At 40.7% G+C, this 20,407-nt stretch overlaps 1 protein-coding gene across 1 annotated transcript in view; it reads right to left on the reverse strand.

The window, feature by feature from the left end:
- The window catches only part of RP1 (RP1 axonemal microtubule associated), a 595,469-nt gene that overhangs the window by 194,760 nt on the left and 380,302 nt on the right, over positions 1-20,407 (reverse strand). Inside the window, exons 34-38 of the mRNA XM_040433131.1 lie at positions 18,319-18,473; positions 14,920-15,133; positions 10,060-10,241; positions 5,850-6,057; positions 5,607-5,761 (exon numbers count right to left, since the gene is read on the reverse strand). Coding sequence (XP_040289065.1) covers positions 5,607-5,761; positions 5,850-6,057; positions 10,060-10,241; positions 14,920-15,133; positions 18,319-18,473 — 914 coding nt within the window. The remainder of the gene's footprint in view (positions 1-5,606; positions 5,762-5,849; positions 6,058-10,059; positions 10,242-14,919; positions 15,134-18,318; positions 18,474-20,407) is intronic.

Raw genomic sequence — 20,407 nt, forward strand, 5'->3', positions numbered from 1 at the left:
TCTGCCTCCTTGTCTCAGATCTGCCAAGCCGCTACATGGTCATCCTTCCACTTTTTTCAACCACTATAGGTTGGATGTTCAGTCCAATTCGGATTTGTCGTTCAGACGAAAAGTCCTGTCAGCGGCAGTCCCCCCCCCTAATGGATTCCTTTGTTATTCCTCCTGCTGAAGTGCCGTTGTGGGAGGCGTACGGAAAAGATGATAATTACTCTTTCCGGTAATTGAATTTTCCGTATAGCCTCCACAACGGCACTGGGTTTTTCCCACCCATTGTTTTCTTGTATTCTTTTGTCTATTATAACTTGATTCATATCTCCCTACAAATAAAAGGTTACTTCTTCAGCATCATCCTGGTTCCTTTGGTACTTACTGGAGAAGCAAAGTTTGGCAAACGGAAGAAAAAGGCGCTCATATGGTGAGTAAGTTCAGAAACAAGCCTCCAAATACAGGAAAAGTGGTTCTGCTCACCTGTTATTGTTACACCTAAGATTCGGTGCAACTGTAATGGAGGCGGGTAAGAGTGATTGAGTTTAGCTGGTTGGTGCTGCCGATTTCGTCCATGTTCACCTCTGGCGAGGGCCAAGCCGCCATCTGGGTCACTGTATGTGGTAAGTTTCCACTGGACTTGGAGGTCGAGTGGAAGTAATAAAAATGGTGATATGACCACCAGGAGGACCACCTCCTGGTGGTCATATCACCATTTTTATTACTATTATCATCTCTCTCATCTGGAACTATTACACTCTCCAGGGTGTTATGATTATCATATTATTTCTTATAATTGTATGTATATGTTTTTTTAGACTTGAAAAAGGGGTGAGCTGAACCCCAAAACGCGTTGTCACATTAACAATAAAAACCTATTGGTTTGCAAAACTCTGGTTGCTTTTTTGCGCCTATCGTAGATCCTTCCACTCGACCTCCAAGTCCAGTGGAAACTTACCACTTACTGGAGAAGGTAATGGGGAGGAGGCATTTAAACTTCTGCTTTCTACGTCGTTTCCTGTCCCTGGGGGCGGGGTACCCTCCTGCTGAAGTGCCGTTGTGGAGGCTATACGGAAAATCCAATTACCAGTAAGAGTAATCATCATCTTTCTCTGGCAAAATACAGTAAAAGGGACGGAACGGAAGACATACTGATGCATACTGAATTGCTTGCAGTAGTATTTTTCTGGCCGAATCTCGGCACAAATGTCAGAAACTGTCCGGATCCCCACTGGGTCCCATTATAGTCAATGGGGGCCGGCAGTGCTGTCGGAGTTTCCAGCTGTGCCGGATGCAATGAACTCCGGCAGGCTGTAGTTCTACTGGAACAGCCACTCTGAACTGTTTAGCGCTAGTGTGAAACTAGCCTAACAAGTATTTTAGAAATGTTGTCACCGAGACCCTGCAGTTTTATCAGTTTTATCTCTGAGCATATATGTACGATATTAAAAATGTTTTTAATGCACATTATGGCCCTATGTGTATTTTCTTTTGGTGGATTTTCTTTATAGGAAAGCCCCTTTAATCATCTTTAATAAAGTTATATAAGGGGTCAAACCAATACAGTCTTATGCCTCATTCACACTTCAGTGATTTCCATCAGTGATTTTGAGCCAAAACCAGGTGCGGTTCTAAACACAGAACAGGTGCAGATCTTTCCTTTATACCTCATGTCTGGGTAGTCTACACTCCTGGTTTTGGCTCACAGTCACTGATGGAAATCACTGACCGAACACTGACGTGTGAATGAGGCTTTAGGTAGCCCAGTTGCTTGGAACCCTGCTGCAGGCTCTGCAGGTGACTAATACAAGATGCCTGTAGAATCTAGTGCTTTAAAAAGGCAGATCAATCGGTTATAATTAGTTAATGTATTTATCTTCATGCAGCAATGATACAATGTTGACTTCCAATAATTAACCCTTGGGTTATTGAAACATACATTTTCAAAAAGGCTGTGTTCGCATTTGTGCTGGAGGCTTTATTTGTGGATTCCGTCTTATTTGACAAGAAGAATGAATGGCAGTTGCATGAGACACTGATTTTCTCGTCTGTTGGGGAAAAGTCATGGCAATGTCGTCTGTTGGATCAGTGGTATTTCATATGACGGATCTGGCAGAGCATTGTACCTTCCATTAAACATAGTCTTAAAGGGGTTTTCCCGGGAGTTTTAAATTGAAGATCTATCCTCTGTATAGGTCATCATCTGATCGGTGGGGGTCTGACACCTGGGACCCCCACCGATCAGCTGTTTGAGAAGGCACTGGCACTCACAGTAGTGCTGCGGCCTTTTCCAGATTTGCCCAGGTCATGTGATGACACGTTCATCCATCACGTGGCCTAGGCGCATTTCAGCTCCATAGAAGTGAATAGGGCTGAGCTGCCATACCAAGCTCAGACGCTATATAATGTCCGGCACTGTGCTTGGTTTGCTGAGAGAAGGCTGTGGCGCTACTGCAAGCGCCGCTGCCTTCTCAATCAGCGGATCAGCAGGGGTCCTGGGTTTTGGACCCCCACCGATCAGATACTGCTGGAAAAACCCTTTAACACATCTTAGAAATCCTGCATTATCTTAAATATTCTGTCTAAACTGACTTATTTGTTACAGGTTTTCCTCCTCTCATCTAACACAGGAATAAAGCTTTGGTTGATCTGCTCATCTGGGAGGTCACTTGTAACCATACATTTCCTCATCATTCATTTTATGTATAAACTCCTCTTAAAACAGTGACTCTGACACTTCTGGGGTCCATGCTAGTCTCTACTTCTTGGTCCTCCTCGACAACCATGAAATCACTGCTCAGTTAACCACTGTCTGAGGTGTGGACAGTGACTGGCTGAACAGCCATTTCTTGAGTGTCAACTGGGACCAGGAAGTAGAGACCAGTGGGACCCTGGCAAGTGCCTGAACAGGAGAGGTGCGGGATCGGTGAGGTATCACTTATTTTGTTATTTATGCCATTCAGATCTTTTAAAAAATAAAAAATAAAATAGAAATAAATATTACTGACTGGACTACCCTTTAACTGCGGTCTAGTTTGCATTTACAGGTTTGGCTGCAGCTGTCCTTTAATGAACCAGTGACCATTAGTGTCCCAATATGTGGTGCTTATTTTTAGCTACACTATTTTTATTTCATATAACAGCTAAAAAGTAGGATTCTCTTCCCTGTTGGGCTTATGAATGTTAGAATATCACATCATACACAAGGCTGTTGGACTTTACACAAAATACCATGTTCAAACCTTCCAGCAGCTCTCCAGAATTCCTGCAGACCTTATATAGTCTTTATGTGAAGGTTGAAGTACAACCTAGCAGTTCATATCCATGTGTGTCCATGTTATTACTAGTAATCAGCCCCTAAGGAGTCACCAGCACCGCTGCTTTGCCTGTGGCTCAATAAATAGTAGCCCTGTGCGCATTTCTTGTCCTGAGTCTAATGTAAACCTGTGAGATTAATATGAGAAGAATCTACTTCTTTACTATGTATCGGCTTATAAGCAATGTCATTTTTGTCATTTTCACAGGACGCCAGCACTCACTAAATGGAAATACCATATATCCCAAGTTATACTCCTTGATGTGGTCCAAGACGTGACTTGGAACATAGATATATAATATTAGATTCAAGAGTAGCATAGCTTTATTTCAAGAGGATAGCACTGACTACATGATAAGAACAGTTTACATTTTTTTTTTTGTACAATTAAAATGATGGTAAATATATGGACAAGTGTTCTGTTTCTTCTTAGTATTGTATTGTGCATGTCATAGGTGTGTTTTTTGTACCTAGTGTGTTATTAATGGTCCAACAACCCCTATTAAAGACCTCAGATCTCTAAGTTGTATGTCATACATGGAAGCCGACTTGGCGTTTCTTGGGCCCCAAGCAAAGTTATGTCTGGGGGCCCTGTCACATTGCTAAGCTATTCACCCTTGGCCCACTAAACTTCACTCTCAGCTTAGCAGTGTAGCCTGGGCTACTGCTCTGCAGATGGGAAGAACACTATTCCCTCAGGAGCAGCTGAACAGGCGGTATGTCCCCCTCTTTAATAATTTTTTTTCAGCCAGCCACTTGTAGCCAGCAGGGGGCCCCAATCTCTGGGGCCCTAAGCAATTACTTGGTTTGTGTGGTGGTAATGTCCGCCACTCTTGCTCTCCAGCTGAGCATCTGCAAACCAGTTCTGGAATACATTGAGAAAACTCATTCCAGCATCTTCTCAATTATGTTTGTGCCTATGGTAGTCCTCTCAATGTATTCCAGGGTTGGTTTGCGGGAGTAAAGTGGGAGAACGTGGATGAGGATGGTCATCCAAATTAGGGATCGCAGCAGTACTGTACTTTTCATGTATTACTGTACCAAACAGTGCTTGCCAGAGATGAAAGATCCCCTTTAGAGTGTAACTGTCATCAGACTATATTGCCTTATGTAAGGCCAGCATGGCATATGCCATATGGACAGGTCTGCTCTTCTTTTAGCTGAAATAGAACTATGAAAAATGTGATCACTCCTATTAGACAAATGTCTAAATTTTTGCACCAGAACAAACCTGACCTCATATCCTGCTGCTCTTACATAGGGCAGTATAGTCTTAGGAAAGATCCTCTTTAAATATCTCATAGCCTTTACGTGTACTTTCCTTATATAACACTCATTATAGCTAAATTCTTCTAATTTGCTAAGATTTTACCTTAGGCTACCTTCACATTAGCGTTTTGGCATTCCGGTTTCGAGATCTGGCAGAGGATCTCAAAACCGGGCCAAAACAGTTCAGTTTAAGGCCAATGTATTGGGAATAGGGCATGCTCCTTTCAGGATGCATCAGTATGCATTCCGTTCCTGTAGCATTTTGTTTTATGACCGGACACTAAACCGTTGTAAGCTGCGGTTTTGTGTCCGGTTATCGAAACAGAACAAACCAGATTTGTCACTGAAAACAATGTAAGTCAATGGTGCTGGATCAGTTTTTTTTTGGATCCTAAAAAAGATCCGTTACCTATTGACTTTGTTCCATTTCAATTTAACACAACTGCATCCTAACAGAACGGATGCATCCTGATGTGTTAAATCAAACTGAACCGTTTTGGTCTGGTTTTGAGATCCTCTGCTGGATCTCAAAACTGGAAACCAAAGCACAGATGTGAACATAGCCTTTAAGAAGAGTTTATGAGCTGGCAGGAAGCTGGAGATAAGGGCTACACATTCTGATGGATTTACTGTGAAGCAGAATGCAAGAGTCTGCAGATGCACTAAAAGTGAAAGCTGTAGAAGAAAAACTTTTTTAAGGAAAACCAATTGAAGAAAAGATTTGTAGTCCAAAATGAATAGCATAAAATTATAAAAAATGCCTCAAAAAGGTGTCCATAGTCTTTAAAGCACAGGCAGTGTTCACATTCTGAAGTATAATATGTGTAATGTGAGGTCCCTGAAGGTCCATCTCATGAGCTACTGAGAAATAAAGTAATGTAACAGATAGGACGTGTCAACCACAACAAGGGTCAGTTATCAGCAATGACTCTGCTCTGGATCATAGTGGGGTATCAAGAGTGGAGGACACCCCTCTACATCAACTAATTATAATATTACAGAGCAGATCCAAATAATGCTGTCCCCGACCATTTACCTGTCCTTTGGTAAAAGAAATTATATCAACGTCAGACACATTTAGAACTCGATTTCCTGTATCTCCATGTTCTCCTTCTATGCAGATGTACATTCGGCCGGTGCTCCTTCCAGCCATTTGATCTCCAGTATGTATAGAAATTGTGTATTCCACCACTGAAAATAATAATCATGCATATTTTCATTAAACACAATTTCACACTGAATGGATGTGTAATAGAAAAATGAAAAAGCCAATATTCACCCGGGAGGGGATCTTTATGTGGATACAGTGCAGGGATTTCAATACATCTATCTTCATTAGGCATCATCCAGCACTGAAAACTGAGCCACATCTCCTGATTCGTCACTGTGTGTTTCATGTGTACTGAGGATAAATACCATGACTTGAACACCTGTATATGCGACCAGGAAATCTGAACCTTAAAGATGGTGCCCACTTGTAGTTCATCCTGAGATTACAACATGAAAGCAAATGGTTACGATAATACCAGAACAAAGAGCAATAAAAGTTCTGACTTTCGCAACATTTCATTCCACAGCTCACAATATATGCATATTGGTTGTAAATCACGGTGACTTGAAATTCTAAACTGCAATATAAGTTGCATTATTACAATAAACTATCAGTTTTTGTAACTACTTTACTACCAGTACACTTAACATTGACATTTTTAAAATTCATTTTATTTTACAAAATAACATATCATAATAATACAACTACAACCAAGAGAGGAAAGAAAAAAAAGTATCACAAAAACAAGGTTCACCATAACTCAAGATATTTTTTTCTTAGGCTCAATTATCAGGGAATTATTCATGCTCTCATATTTATACAGCTGCCTAGATAGTTTGAGTAATGCTTGATAAGATGGTCCGTTTGATCACATCCACTTCCTGGCAATTAATAATCTCACAAGAAAAAAACTATTATTCTAATTATTATAGTATTACCAGGGATTGTAGAGAAGTCGCTAAATAAGCATCAAAAAGCATCTAGTTTCAATTCGTGTCCTAACCTTCAAAGTTGATAAGAATTGTCTCCACAACTGCCTACTAATCGGACACGGCCAAATTTATATAGAAAAAAAAAATCACCTCCCAACGCATTACATTAAAGATGACATTTACATTTTTAGAGGGAACAATAGAGTAAAGCCCTGCATGGTTGCCTATGCTAAAAAAGTATGCTTCTGGTGATTCAGTGTTTATGCCAAATGCCAAAATCGCCTACTTTTCCATATGTTGCCCACATTTTTAAAACATTTGGTTTGTAAAAAGCCTAACATAAAATGGTAACTCTGCAGTTCACAGTACAAATTTCCCTATACACATAGAATGTATAGTCAACTTATCTGTCAGGAACCTACCCACCCACGATCCAACGCATATCTGTTCTAGAAGAGTTGCCATGCTGACCAGCAAATCCCCGGCTGGTTGACCTATCAGTGAGTCTGGATTTTGAGCCATCAGTATCCTGGCTTGGCATCCAATTCCGGAACGAGACGGGAATTTACAATTGGCATTTGTTGCTTGCCTGTGATATGTATTTGTCCAGGCTCTTTTTACTTCATCTGTGCATTGTGCTACTTTCAACTGTTGCCTAGCACCCCTGGTGAGCCGATGTTGGACTTCAAACAGAGGGAAAGTTGTGGCACTCACCAATGTGGAAATAAGCGTCTTTAATGTGGCATGGTCACATGATGTGAAGGATCCTCCAAATCCTGTGATCATGCCTCAATAAAGAGCTTTATTTCCAAATTGGTAAGTGCCATGACTTTCACTCTGTTTGGATTATGTGTAAGGCTTGAACTATTGTCTATTAAGCAGCGAGGTTGGTTACAGGAGCTTAAGAGGATTGCAATGAGAGTGTCCGTGAGCCTAGCAGTGCTAACTTTATACTACATTGGTGTTTGCATTGGACTGACTTTGGCTTATCTCTGGATTAACCCCTCGTGTACTGATTTGACTCAAACTGACTTTCCTGGCTTAGACTCTGACTTGACTTCTCTCCAGCTACTCATTTGCATCTGATAGTTCTGCTAGGTGAGAGTTTGCACCTGTTTTATGGTTACTAGAAGTGGAATGATAGAACTCCACACCACTTTTATACTGCAAATACCATAACACATAAATAAATAAATATATATATATATTTATATAATAAAGACAAAATAGGAGGCAGCGCCGATCAAGGTTTGAAATGGCCGGGTGCACGCTAAAGGGAATAAAGCTTACCCAAAATATAATGTGCAAAAAAGAGCAGCACTCCAACGCAGGATAAAATAAAATACAAAAAGTTTATTCACCTATGGTGTAGCAGCGACGTTTCGGCTCCACAATTGAGCCTCTCTCATATATACATGCATCTGTTTTGCAGTTTTTGCAGCATTCTACTTCTATAGAGTGCAAGTAAGACACCAAAAAAGGGAAATGGTGCTAGCACATATAGTAGTAAATATAAGCTTTATTATAGTCTCTGCACGAGACAAAATACGATAAAATACAGATAAAAGACAATATCGTGGTGGATGAAAAACACACTGGACGGCATGGGACACCACTAATCACTCAACATATCGAGGCTGGAAATGTCACATAGTATATACATAACCCCAGATAGGTGTCTAGTACATATAACCAGCCCAAGCTATAAGAACAGAGTACAAATCAGATACAGTACAAAGAAGTATAAAGTGCATAATGCAAATCTAACAGAGTACATAGGTCTATTATACTAAACTGTCCACTAAAGAGCCATGAAGTAAATACCTGAGTGGTGAACCAGAAAAACCCCAACGCACGTTTCACATAAGCTTCTTCAGGGGGAAGGAGTGTGCCACACACTCCTTCCCCCTGAAGAAGCTTACAGTACAGTACAGACCAAACGTTTGGACACACCTTCTCATTCAAAGAGTTTTCTTTATTTTCATGACTATGAAGGCATCAAAACTATGAATTAACACATGTGGAATTATATACATAACAAACAAGTGTGAAACAACTTAAAATATGTCATATTCTAGGTTCTTCAAAGTAGCCACCTTTTGCTTTGATTACTGCTTTGCACACTCTTGGCATTCTCTTGATGAGCTTCAAGAGGTAGTCACCTGAAATGGTCTTCCAACAGTTTTGAATGAGTTCCCAGAGATGATTAGCACTTGTTGGTCCTTTTGCCTTCACTCTGCGGTCCAGCTCACCCCAAACCATCTCGATTGGGTTCAGGTCCGGTGACTGTGGAGGCCAGGTCATCTGGCGCAGCACCCCATGACTCTCCTTCATGGTCAAATAGCCCTTACTTTCAAAGTTTTCCCAATTCTTCGGCTGACTGACCGACCTTCATTTCTTAAAGTAATGATGGCCACTCGTTTTTCTTTACTTAGCTGCTTTTTTCTTGCCATAATACAAATTCTAACAGTCTATTCAGTAGGACTATCAGCTGTGTATCCACCTGACTTCTCCTCAACGCAACTGATGGTCCCAACCCCATTTATAAGGCAAGAAATCCCACTTATTAAACCTGACAGGGCACACCTGTGAAGTGAAAACCATTTCAGGGGACTACCTCTTGAAGCTCATCAAGAGAATGCCAAGAGTGTGAAAAGCAGTAATCAAAGCAAAAGGTGGCTACTTTGAAGAACCTAGAATATGACATATTTTCTGATGTGTCACACTTGTTTGTTATGTATATAATTCCACATGTGTTAATTCATAGTTTTGATGCCTTCAGTGTGAATCTACAATTTTCATAGTCATGAAAATAAGGACAACTCTTTGAATGAGAAGGTGTGTCTAAACTTTTGGTCTGTACTGTATATACTATGTGACATTTCCAGCCTCGATATGTTGAGTGATTAGTGGTGTCCCATGCCGTCCAGTGTGTTTTTCATCCACCAGGATATTGTCTTTCATCTGTATTTTATCGTATTTTGTAGTCTCGTGTAGAGACTATAATAAAGCTTATATTTACTACTATTTGTGCTAGGCCCATTTCCCTTTTTTGGTGTCTTACTTCACGTGCAGGCTTGGCACGGGTACTCACTTCTGTGAGTCATTTATTGGTGTATTTCTATAGAGTGCAATTGTCCCACTTTTCCTCACTGAAGTAAATTCCCCAAAATATTGCAGAAAACCAAAAGGGCTAAATAATGTTGCAGTTTAAAAACTCGCACTATAACCTGCAATTTGTACAGAGCGGTTTTAAAGCACCCATAAAATTATCTTATAGTATCAAATGCCTATGATATCAGACACCTCTTTCAACTGTAATATTTTACAAATCACAATAATGTGATAGGCTATTAGTTATTAAGTAACTATTGGTTCTTACATCCTAGATCAATATGTATATTTACAAGTTATTCACTTACCCAAGATGATTAAATGTAATACGAAAGACGTTTGCTTTATAATATGATATAACGGAATGCAAATTGTTTGTGAAGCATAACTACCTTGACCTGCAGTTCGTCGCCACTAATTGTTGTTTCCACTTGTACTTTACCCTCATTACCATAAAATGAAAGAGAAAAACTGTTCAGATTCTCAGCATTCTCAAATCCAGAGCCGGTAATATTAATTATCCATACGCCACCAAGCTGAGTGATAGGTATGGGGCTTGTTGATAATCTCTTGCCTTATATATGAGAAAGCAGAAAAATAGAAAAATAAGAACAGAAAATGAGTAAAAAAATCATGGAATATTTATTTGACGTATTACAGGTTAAGACGTCTTGCACTAATAGTAACCATGGCAACAGTTCTTGAAAACTGTCCTAGACAAATCAATTCTTTTTAGTTCAGCATTGTGAGGTACACAGTGACAACTTTGTATATCAAGGAAAGGAATATTTGTACTTTCATGGAAAATTATTCCCGTCGAGTAGTTCAGCAGAAGCAAATAGGGAGAGTAGAACTGCTGGCAGAAAAAATGTTTACAAGCTGAAATCTCCATAAATCCCAGTTTTATGCAGGGAAACGCATTTACACTCCAGCTCTATATCTAGGGTCTGCATGTGGCCTGTACCTAAAAGTAGTATTCCCAGTATGAAAACTTATGACCTATCCATAGGATAGGTGATAAGTGTCTGATCAATAGGAATCGACCATTGGGACCCTCATCAATCATGGTAATGGGGATCCTGTGTCTGCTGTCTGAATAGAGCAGTAGTCTGCATTTCTGATCACCATTCAACTAAAATGTGGGACACAGGATCTTTGTACTCATGATCAGTGGTGGCCCCACTGATCATACACATGTGGACACATGTGGACAAAATTATTGGTACCCTTCTGTTAAAGGGGTTCTCCAGGAATTAATAAAATGTAAAATATGTAATATGTAATATGTAAATATTTATTACAAATAAATTCCCAAATACCTTTCATTAGTTATGATGGCTCATTTTCTCTGGGGAGCAATCATTAGGAGAAATAAAATGTCCGCCATCCTATTAGTACACACAAAACCTATCTTAATCACACAAGGGGACAAGTTACTTCAGAGCACTGAAGTAAAGAGCTGCTTCATCCTCCTGTCTGCTCTGCTTGTCAGGGCTTATGGTCCTAAATACAGTTTAATATGATCTTCAGCTGAATCTCTGTAGGAATGAAGTTCATGAGGAGACATGAAGTACAGAGAGGAGGTGAGGATGTGGCTGTGTCCTGCTATGTGTACTAGTAGGATGGCAGCCATTTTATTTCTCCTATTGATTGCTCCCCAGACAAAATGAGTCATTATAACTAATGAAAGATATTTGGGAATATATTTATAACTAGCTGAAGGACCCGGCTTTGCTCGGGTATATTTAATCTATTTAATTTAATGTTTGTGTGTGTGTGTTGTTAAAAGATATAAACACTATCCACTATAACAGTGACATCTACAGCACCCCGCCCCCGAAACAGTGATGCCACAGCCCCCACCCCTTAACACTGACCATCCCACAGTGCCCCGTCCCTTAAAATTGGACCTGCACAGCAGCCCACCCCCTTAACTTTGACCTTTAGAGCAGCCTTCCCCTTTAACAGTGACTTTCACAGCATACCACCCCTTTGACAGTGACCTCCACAGGGGCCCGCCCCATTAAAAGTGGCCTTTACTGGATCGGGACGTGTCCTTTTGAACAGCTCACTATAAGACAGCAGCACTGTAATGTCTGAGTGTGAGCTGCAAGGAGAAAGTCACCCTCCCTCCCACCCCTGCAGCTGACAGAAATTGATTTTTACCTTCATTTTTTTCAATCCCTGTTGACTGAGGAGTAGAGGGGGCGTGGTCTAACCAGATAAGGGGCGTGATTTAGCGGGGCCTGGAGGCAGGGTTTTAAGTATTTTGAGGGGGGACACATTGTGGCAGGGGACGTGTCTGGGCTCCTTCCTGCAAGAGTGACGCCCCTCTGGGCACCTTACTGGCTCATTTGCATACCAAATAAACTGGATTTTTAGAGGATAAAAACATCTATTGCTGGAACAAAGGCACATCTTGAAATAAGGTACTAAGTGCTATTAGGCCATGGCTTTACTTCAATAGCGATTATTCTTGTGACAGATTTCCTTCAAAGCTCTCCTACAGCAGTGAAGAAAAATGGCTGGGTTGTTATGGAAACCTGGAGTAAAACTGTGTATGTGGAGGTTGGAGGACCTGCGAGCTTTTATTGGCTGATAAGGGTCATGTGACCAAGCTTCTATTGGCTAATGCTTTTTTTAGGGAATATCTCAGGAACAGTACGTCCTAGAGAGCTGAGACCTGGTCTAAAACCTTCCCGGACACCTGATTTACCTGTCTGCCAAATTTTGTGATTGTAAATGCGACGGTGCGGATTCCTTTAGCGGACATACACACACACACATACACACACATACACTCAGCTTTATATATTAGATAAAGTAATATTTTGGTATAGTTTCATTTTCTTCATTCTCAGGGAACCCCTTTAAAGAAAGAAAAACCCACAATGGTTACTGAAATAACTTGAAACTGACAAAAGTAATAATAAATACAAATTTACTGAAAATCAGCTATTGAAAATCAGCAGAATACAGAATAATTGAAGAAAACAGAATAATTGAAGAAAAAAAAAACTTAAAAGAAAAGACTGAAAATAATTTGACCATAGGGACATGTTAAAATAAGCTGCGTTCTGTAATTAGCATCACAGGTGTCTTCATTCTTGTAATCTGTCATTTTGCTTATTCTTAGAGTGAAAAGAGGTGTTTGGTATCATGGAGGGTACCAAACATGGACCAATGAAAGGTAAGAAGAGAGTTGTCTCAGGAGATTAGAAAGTAAATGATAGAAAACATGTTAAAGGCAAAGGCTAATAGACCATCTCCAAACAGTTTGATGTTCCAGTTGCACATAAGTTTAAGGTCTACGGAACTGTAGCCAGATGAAAATTGATGACATATTTAAGAGATGGATAATAAGAATGTTAACCAAAGAGCCCAGAACAATATCCAAAAAAGATTAGAGGTGAACTCAAAGGTCTAGGTATATCAGTGTCAGATTGCACCATGCGTCACTGTCTTAGCCAAAGTGGACTTAATCGAAGACGACCAAAGAGGAAACCACTGTTGAAAGCAAATAATGAAAAAGCAAGACTGGAATTTGCCAAAATGCATACTACCAAGCCACAAAGCTTTAGGGAGAATGTTCTGGAGCTTTGTGGCAAGTTACATCATCTCTATGTTCACAGACACAGAAGCATACAAAGAAAATAACAATGTACCTACAGTGAAACATGGAGGAGGCTCAGTTATGTTTTGGGGCTGCTTTCCTGCATCTGGCGCAGGGTGTCTTAAATCTGTGCAGGGTACAATGAAATCTCAAGACTATCAAGGTATTCTGGAGCGAAATGTGCTGCCCAGTGCTTCGCTCAGTTGCAGGTCATGGGTCCTCCAAAAGGATAATGACCCAAAACACACAGCTAAAAACATCCAAAAATGGCTAAGGCTAGTTGCACAATAGCATTAGAGATCTGGCTGGCTGTTCCAGCAGGGAACAGTATGCTGTATCTCTGCACACTCCAGCTTTGCTGGAGGTTTGTAAGGCAGGCTCTATTCATTATAATGGGGACCGGCAGGGATCTGGTCACATTCTGACAAATAATACAGAGAATCGGCATGAAGAAAACTGCTGCATGCAGTGGTTCTTTTCCAGCCGATTCTCAACATATTTGCCGAAATGTGGCTGGATCTCCACCAGTCCCCATTATAGTGAATTGGGCCAGATGGAACCTTACAAACCTCAGGCAATGGTGGTGTGTACAGAGCCTAAGCGCAAAGTAATGGACTGTTCTGAAGTGGCCTTCTATGAGCCTATTAAACATATGTGGAAGAAGCTGAAACATGCAGTCTGGGGAAGGCACCCTTTAAATCTGAGACAGTCTCATTGAATGTTACAGAAATTGCTTGATTGCAGTGATTGTCTCAAAAGGTTGTGTAACAAAATACTAAGTTTTTGTCCAGTACCATCATTTTTGTCCAGGCCAGTTTCATTAGTTTGTTTTATAAATTATTCTGTTGAGCCGTAATTCAAAAGCAATGTCTGATTTTCATTAGTTGTTTTTCGGTAAATGTTTTTTGTCAGTTTCAAGTTATTTCAGTGACCATTGTGGGTTTTACTTTTTTTAATGGAAGGGTACCAACAATCTTGTCCACGTATGTGAACTTGTATTATCCAAGTTCTGTTTTAAGGCCTGTTTAGTCACTTCAGCACCTCTCTTGACTGCCAGAGTTAGGCCCCTTTTCGCACGAGCGACTTTTCCTCGCGGGTGCAATGCGTGACGTGAACGCATAGCACCCGCACTGAATCCTGACCTATTAATTTCAATGGGTCTGTGTACATGAGCGTTTTTTTTTCACGCATCACTTCTGCGTTGCGTGAAAAATGCAGCATGTTCTATATTCTGCGGTTTTCACGTAGCCCTGGCCCCATAGAAGTGAATGGGACTTCAGTGAAAAACGCATTGTATCCGGAAGCAGGTGCAGATGCAATGCGTTTTTCACTGATGGTTGTTTGTAAACCTTCAGTTTTTTATCACGCTCGTGAAAAACGCATCAAAACGCATTGCACCCGCATGGAAAAAACGGAGCAACTGAACGCAATCGCAGACAAAACTGACTGAACTTGCTTGCAAAATGGTGCGAGTTTCACTGAACGCACCCTGAACGCATCCGGACCTAATCCATGAAGCTCGTGTGAAAGAGGCCTTATACACAGAAGAGATAGGATTTACTGCATCAAACATCGTTCACATGCGTCCATGTTCTGTTTGGCAATAATACAATTAAAATACACACGATAACCTATGTACCTGCTGTGTACAGTTTACAGACTGTCTGATATAAAGCCAGGTGGCTATCCAACCAGTTCCAAAATGGAAAGACCCATTCAGTAAGAGAGTCTTGAGATTCTTTAATTGTGACCATCTTCAGATGCATTCCTGCTCCATACCCTTCTCTGTCATGTCCAAGGATGACTTTCCTTAGCTGACCCAGAGACACAGCTTCCAGTTCAAAAGTGTCAATCTGTAAGACAGAGAAGTCAAAACCACCATTCATATGATGGTGTATCATGGTGTATCAGAATTTCAATTCACTTCTTTAAAGATTAAGCAGTTTATAGTTTTTCTTCTGAGTGATAAATACAAATATATACTCAGATTCTTTGATGCAGTTTTTGAAGCCAAAACCAGGTATTTGAAAAAGAGGAGAAGTATCTGACCGTAATACTTTTTCACCTTTTATGACTCCTGATTTTGGCTTTAAAAACTGCATAAAAAATCTGATCATGTGGCAGCAACCTTACAGAGGGCAGAAAGTGAGGTTTAGATGGTTAATGGAAATATGTGAATTTGACATGGGTCCAACAATTACATGGCATGGAAAGATGTAACTAAATTTACTATACATCGTACATAAAACTTGTTAACTGTATTAAGCTTCATAACCTTTGATGCAACCTAAGGCGCCTTTGACACATTAATGTGGTCTGGTGTTGCCACTTATGAAAACATCATAAAATCTGCATGTAGTGTTTTGTATGTTGCATGTAGTTGTTGCTACAACATACTATGTTTTAAATAAATTTACTACACTTTGGTAGAGATGAGCAAATGTACCAAAATTGCAAGTGTGGAGGAATCAAAAAAACAAAATGCAATTCTGTCACAGTTACCTATGCGGTAAAACTCACCCATGCCCTGCATTCTCTGGGTCAGTACAATTACAACAATACCAATTTGTATAGTTTTTCTTGTGTTTTAATACTTCTAACTTTGGGAAAAAAAGTGTTTCTTTTCATTGCCATATCCTGACCCTCTACAGAGCTGTGTGAGGGCAAATTTTTTCTATGGGGCGATCTCTACATTCGAGTGTGCATGACTTTTTGATCACTATTTATTAAATATTTTTGGGAGGTGAAGCGACAATAAATCTGTATCACAATCGTGGAGAACCCCTTTAAATTTAGATTTAAAATGTTAGAGGATGTTGAAAAGGGAAACTACCCATTAATACTCACCTTCAAAATTCACTGGAGCAGTTTGAAGCATTAGATTAAATTATCTGTAACTTTACTGCCATCAGATATTAAATATAATGTGCGACTGACCTAACATTAATGAACTATGATCTAGACTGAATCATCCCAGAAACTATTTATCGACTGTTATATTCTGTGTTTCCTTGTCCGTTTATAAATTATGACTAATAGTGAGAAATACGTGCCTTAAATATTCAGTGGTAGTGTTAAGTAAAACTTTTAATTACTATCTGTTAGAAAAAAGAAAGCCTTTTTCAAAGGGGATAAGCAAAGTGCTTATGACAGATTTTAACTTGTTTTAATTGTAATATTCTTGTTATTAGGAGAGTTTTTTTTTATAAAACTAATTTTAAAATATCTTGTAGGTATTGCCATCTGTGACTTTTTTGTAATATCAATTGGATATGCCAAAAATGTCTAACAGGTTCGTGTCCCCCCTCTGGGACTTACTACTTTCTCAAGAATAGGACCCCACCGTGAATGGACATGTAAGCTTTCTCCTTTCAGTGCTATAGGACTTTCCAAAATAGCCAAGCGTATTTGCTTGTCTATTATTGGAGGTCCCATAGCAATGAAAAGACAGGGCACCCTACATGTGCAGCATGCTCTCCATTCATGGTGGGGCTCTGTTCTTGAGATAACAGCAGGTCCCAGAGGTTGGACCTGCATCTACTCTATTCTTATGCCATAAATGTCCAGATGAAACAACCCCTTTAATAAAGTAGGATTTCTACATGACAATTCTTTCGTTCTCAGGGACATAGGCCACCACCTGAGGTGTCTAGCAGCAGCTTACTCTCTTTTCTCCACTGACAACACATGCACAATCAGCGAATTTTAATGAATTAGCTGTTTGCTTAATGAGTGTGAGGCCAACAAGTATCTCATATGTATGGTCAGTCAAAAACATTGAGAGAGCAACATGCGTACATGACCACCTGTATACTTCTCAGCTATATAGAACCTCCAAATGGCCATGGAGGAGGTTGGATGTTGGAGGCAAAGTTTTCATAATCCCCTTTTGACTGAACCTAAAGTTGACTAAAATAAACAAATGATTCTGCAGTGTGCCAGCCCAGCTATAGATGCCACAGTTGACCACAGAACAACATGCCAACCGCAGTTCCCCCATTAATCATAAACACCTCCCATTAATTTGAATGGGAACTGAGTTGCAGTACGTTGGTATGGGTCGGACCCTCACCAATCTTTAAAACATTTCCAGCTTGGAAAACCCTTTTAATCTTTAATCTTCAAATCTTGGAGCAAATCTTGGCAGGCCTGCCTTAGCTTGGAATGAGTCTAAATGGGAATGTAATGGATCTAGGCATTACAATCACAATTAAGTCTATTTGAAGCTGGCAGCACCATAGATCCAAGATCTAGAGATCTTTGGGCTAAAAACTGAAGCGACACACCATGCTCATATTGCCAGAGTTGTGTTTTTTCAAGAGATTGGTTGGAGTTCCAGCTCACACATCTCTACCAACCCTTATGACATGGAGAGGTTTCTATGAACATTTTGTTATTAGGCTACTTTCACACTTGTGGCAGTGTGATCCGGCGGGCAGTTCCGTCGTCGGAACTGTCCGCCGGATCCGCCGATCTGCATGTGACTGAAAGCATTTTTGAGACGCATCCGGATCTGTCTCACAAATGCATTGCAAGAACGGATCCGTCTCTCCGCTTGTCATGCGGACAGACGGATCAGTCTTGTATCTTTTTTCATATTTTTACCGTTCTGCGCATGCGCAGGCCGGAAGGACAGATCCGGCATTACGGTATTTTGAATGCCGCATCCGGCACTCATACATTCCTATGGGGAAAAATCCCGGATCATTCGGCATTCAGGCAAGTGTTCAGTTTTTTTCGCCGGAGATAAAACCGTAGCATGCTACGGTTTTATCTTTTGCCTGATCAGTCAAAACAACTGAACTGAAGACATCCTGATGCATCCTGAACGGATTACTCTCGATTCAGAATGCATGGGGATATGCCTGATCAGTTATTTTCCGGTATGGAGCCCCTAGAACGGAACTCAGTGCCGGAAAAGAAAAACGCTAGTGTGAAAGTACCCTTACATGCTGATTAATATAATAATAAAGTCACTCAGTACTTTGTTCTATACATACAACCAAAAAACCCATTGTGTATTGAATCCTGAGTTTACCTTGTTTCGTGTAAATTTGTCTCCGGGGATGGATGATTTATACAGTTGTCTTGCACCTGAGTCTCCTCTCTCTCCATAGAGAGTTATATATACATTAGCAAATGTCTCTGCTCCCCAGTGATCACCAATGTGCACAGACACAATGTACTGATTAACTGAAAGGAAATTATTAAGGCAGTCAGAATAAAGCATTCACCAGACTCAATCAACTCCTAATATAGAGATGGTAAAGTATAAAGTTCCTCCTCACCAGAAGATGATTTTGTCAACACATGATCCCATCAAGATTTATCAACATGAAAAGCGGAAAAATGCAAAATGGAAAAATCACATTCTTAAAATTTAAGCTTTTAATTTAAACTATTTAACTTTAAAAATTTGATAGTACTTTTCTTTTCATGTATGACAGTATTTCTCTATCTATCTATCTATCTATCTATCTATCTATCTATCTATCTATCTATCTCATATCTACTAGTGTTGATCGAGCACCGTAGTGCTCAGGCCGAACACATCTGGATGTTCGGGTGCTCGACCGAGCACCCAAGTATAATGGAAGTCAATGGGAGAACCCGAGCATTCAACCAGGTACCCCCTGCTCTGAAGAGGGGAGGGTGCCTGGTTCATAGGAAAATGTCAGAAATTGATGGAAACACCACCGAAATGGTTCAAAACAGCATGGGGAGGATGTCTGGATGCATCTTTGACTCCCAGGTCGATGCTGGGAACGATGTTGTCCGATTAGTACGCCACTTTTACAGACTGACAATAATATGCACAAAACCGAAGATGAAATAGATTTTAGAGGAAAAATTGTTAGGAAACATTATTTCCTGTATATTTACTTGTATATAAAGTGCAAGTTCAGACAAAAATGTTGTTGATTTTCGGAACTGGGGCCATGATTAAGAGGGACGGCCGGTGGCATCCGTATTGCGCCGCTAGAGGTGAAATTTGTGGACTGGCGCAAGATGAACCACAGTGAAAGCATTTGCCAAGAATGTTTTCATTAATCAACAACGAAAATCGGAGGCGATCTGACAGGCGATCCGGTGGCCTAATTCCGATGACCTGCCGAGCAGCTTCCAGGAAACCAAAGTCTTTGGGTTCCAGGGGGAGTATGGTTGCAAAGCGGAAACTTAAACTAATTGACGGAGGGGCACCACCAGGAGTGGAGCCTGCAGCTTAATTTGACTCAACACGGCAAAACTCACCCGGCCCGGACACGGAAAGGATTGACAGATTAATAGCTCTTTCTTGATTCTGTGGGTGGTGGTGCATGGCCGTTCTGAGTTGGTGGAGCAATTTGTCTGGTTAATTCCGACCAACGAGACTCCTCCGTGCTAATTAGTTATGTGACCCCCGGCAGTGAGGATTGTGTTGACCAGACTCTTATGGGAGAGTGCCTGCTGCTTAGCTGACCATCGAAAAAAATTATAGCTGAGGGCCTGCAGGTGAGCTGACCATCGCAAACATTATGGGCGAAGGCCTGCTGCCGCTTTGTTGACTCTAGATAACTTCTGCCTGATTGCACGTCCTGTGACGTCGATGATCCATTTGGATGTCTGCACTATCAACTTTTGATGTTCTTTTATGCGCCTAACATGGTGACCACGGATAACAGGGAATCAGTGTTCGATTCCGGAGAGGGAGCCTGAGAAACGGCTACCACATCCAATGAAGGCAAGCGGGGGGCGCGCAAATTACACACTTCCGACTGACAGAAGAGGACACCGTCTATTGAAAATTTTTATTTTATGTCACAGAAAAATTTTAGAAGCGCACACATTACACAGCAGATGTGGGCCTGGTCAGGTCAGTGTCAGAAGCGGACACTGTCTATGGAAAAAGTGCACTGGATGTCACTGATATTTTAGAAATGCGCACACTTTAAACAGGAGATGTGGCGCGGATAATAACTGTCCGCAGCGGACACCGTCTATGGAAAAAGTGCACTGGATGTCGCTGATATTTTAGGGATGCGCACACTTTAAATAGGAGATGTGGCAGGGGAAATTTAACTGTCCGCAGCGGCTTATTACATGGTATTTTGCGCAGGACGCGCTACAAACATATATTGCTGCTGTCA

This window comes from Bufo bufo, chromosome 5 (genome assembly GCF_905171765.1).
Source record: "Bufo bufo chromosome 5, aBufBuf1.1, whole genome shotgun sequence".
Classification (NCBI taxonomy): Eukaryota; Metazoa; Chordata; class Amphibia; order Anura; family Bufonidae; genus Bufo; species Bufo bufo.